This window comes from Penaeus monodon, chromosome 19 (assembly GCF_015228065.2).
Source record: "Penaeus monodon isolate SGIC_2016 chromosome 19, NSTDA_Pmon_1, whole genome shotgun sequence".
In the NCBI taxonomy this organism is placed as follows: Eukaryota; Metazoa; Arthropoda; class Malacostraca; order Decapoda; family Penaeidae; genus Penaeus; species Penaeus monodon.
In genome coordinates this window covers 19,429,327-19,429,621 of record NC_051404.1, presented here as the reverse complement: position 1 = coordinate 19,429,621, position 295 = coordinate 19,429,327, and the positions used below count along the sequence as shown (strand labels likewise).

The 295-nt window shown below is 35.9% G+C and overlaps 1 protein-coding gene across 1 annotated transcript in view; it reads left to right on the top strand.

The window, feature by feature from the left end:
* The window catches only part of LOC119585116, a gene marked incomplete in the record, with an annotated part of 123,275 nt that overhangs the window by 118,615 nt on the left and 4,365 nt on the right, over positions 1-295 (top strand). Inside the window, 1 exon segment of the mRNA XM_037933747.1 lies at positions 168-263. Within this exon segment, the coding sequence (XP_037789675.1) occupies positions 168-263 (96 nt within the window).

Sequence of the window (295 nt, the reverse complement as noted above, 5' to 3'; positions counted from 1 at the left end):
CCTCTCTTTCTTTCTCCCCCTTTTATTAATAGTGCTAGGAAAGGCATGAATAAAACAAGAAATCAATAGAAGATTCTAACTGGTTTACTATGTATAACCTTGTTTTGATATTCTAATTCATGATTTATGCAGTCAGGGTATAAAAGTGCTTTTCCCTTTTTTAACAGAGCTTCCTGACTCATGTGTTCAACGGATGTTATGCCATATTACTGTTCATCGTTGTGGTGTTCTTCCTGATTTACGGTGTCGAGGTGTACTTTAAGGTAAGGATAGAAACTGGATATGGGCCTTTTTT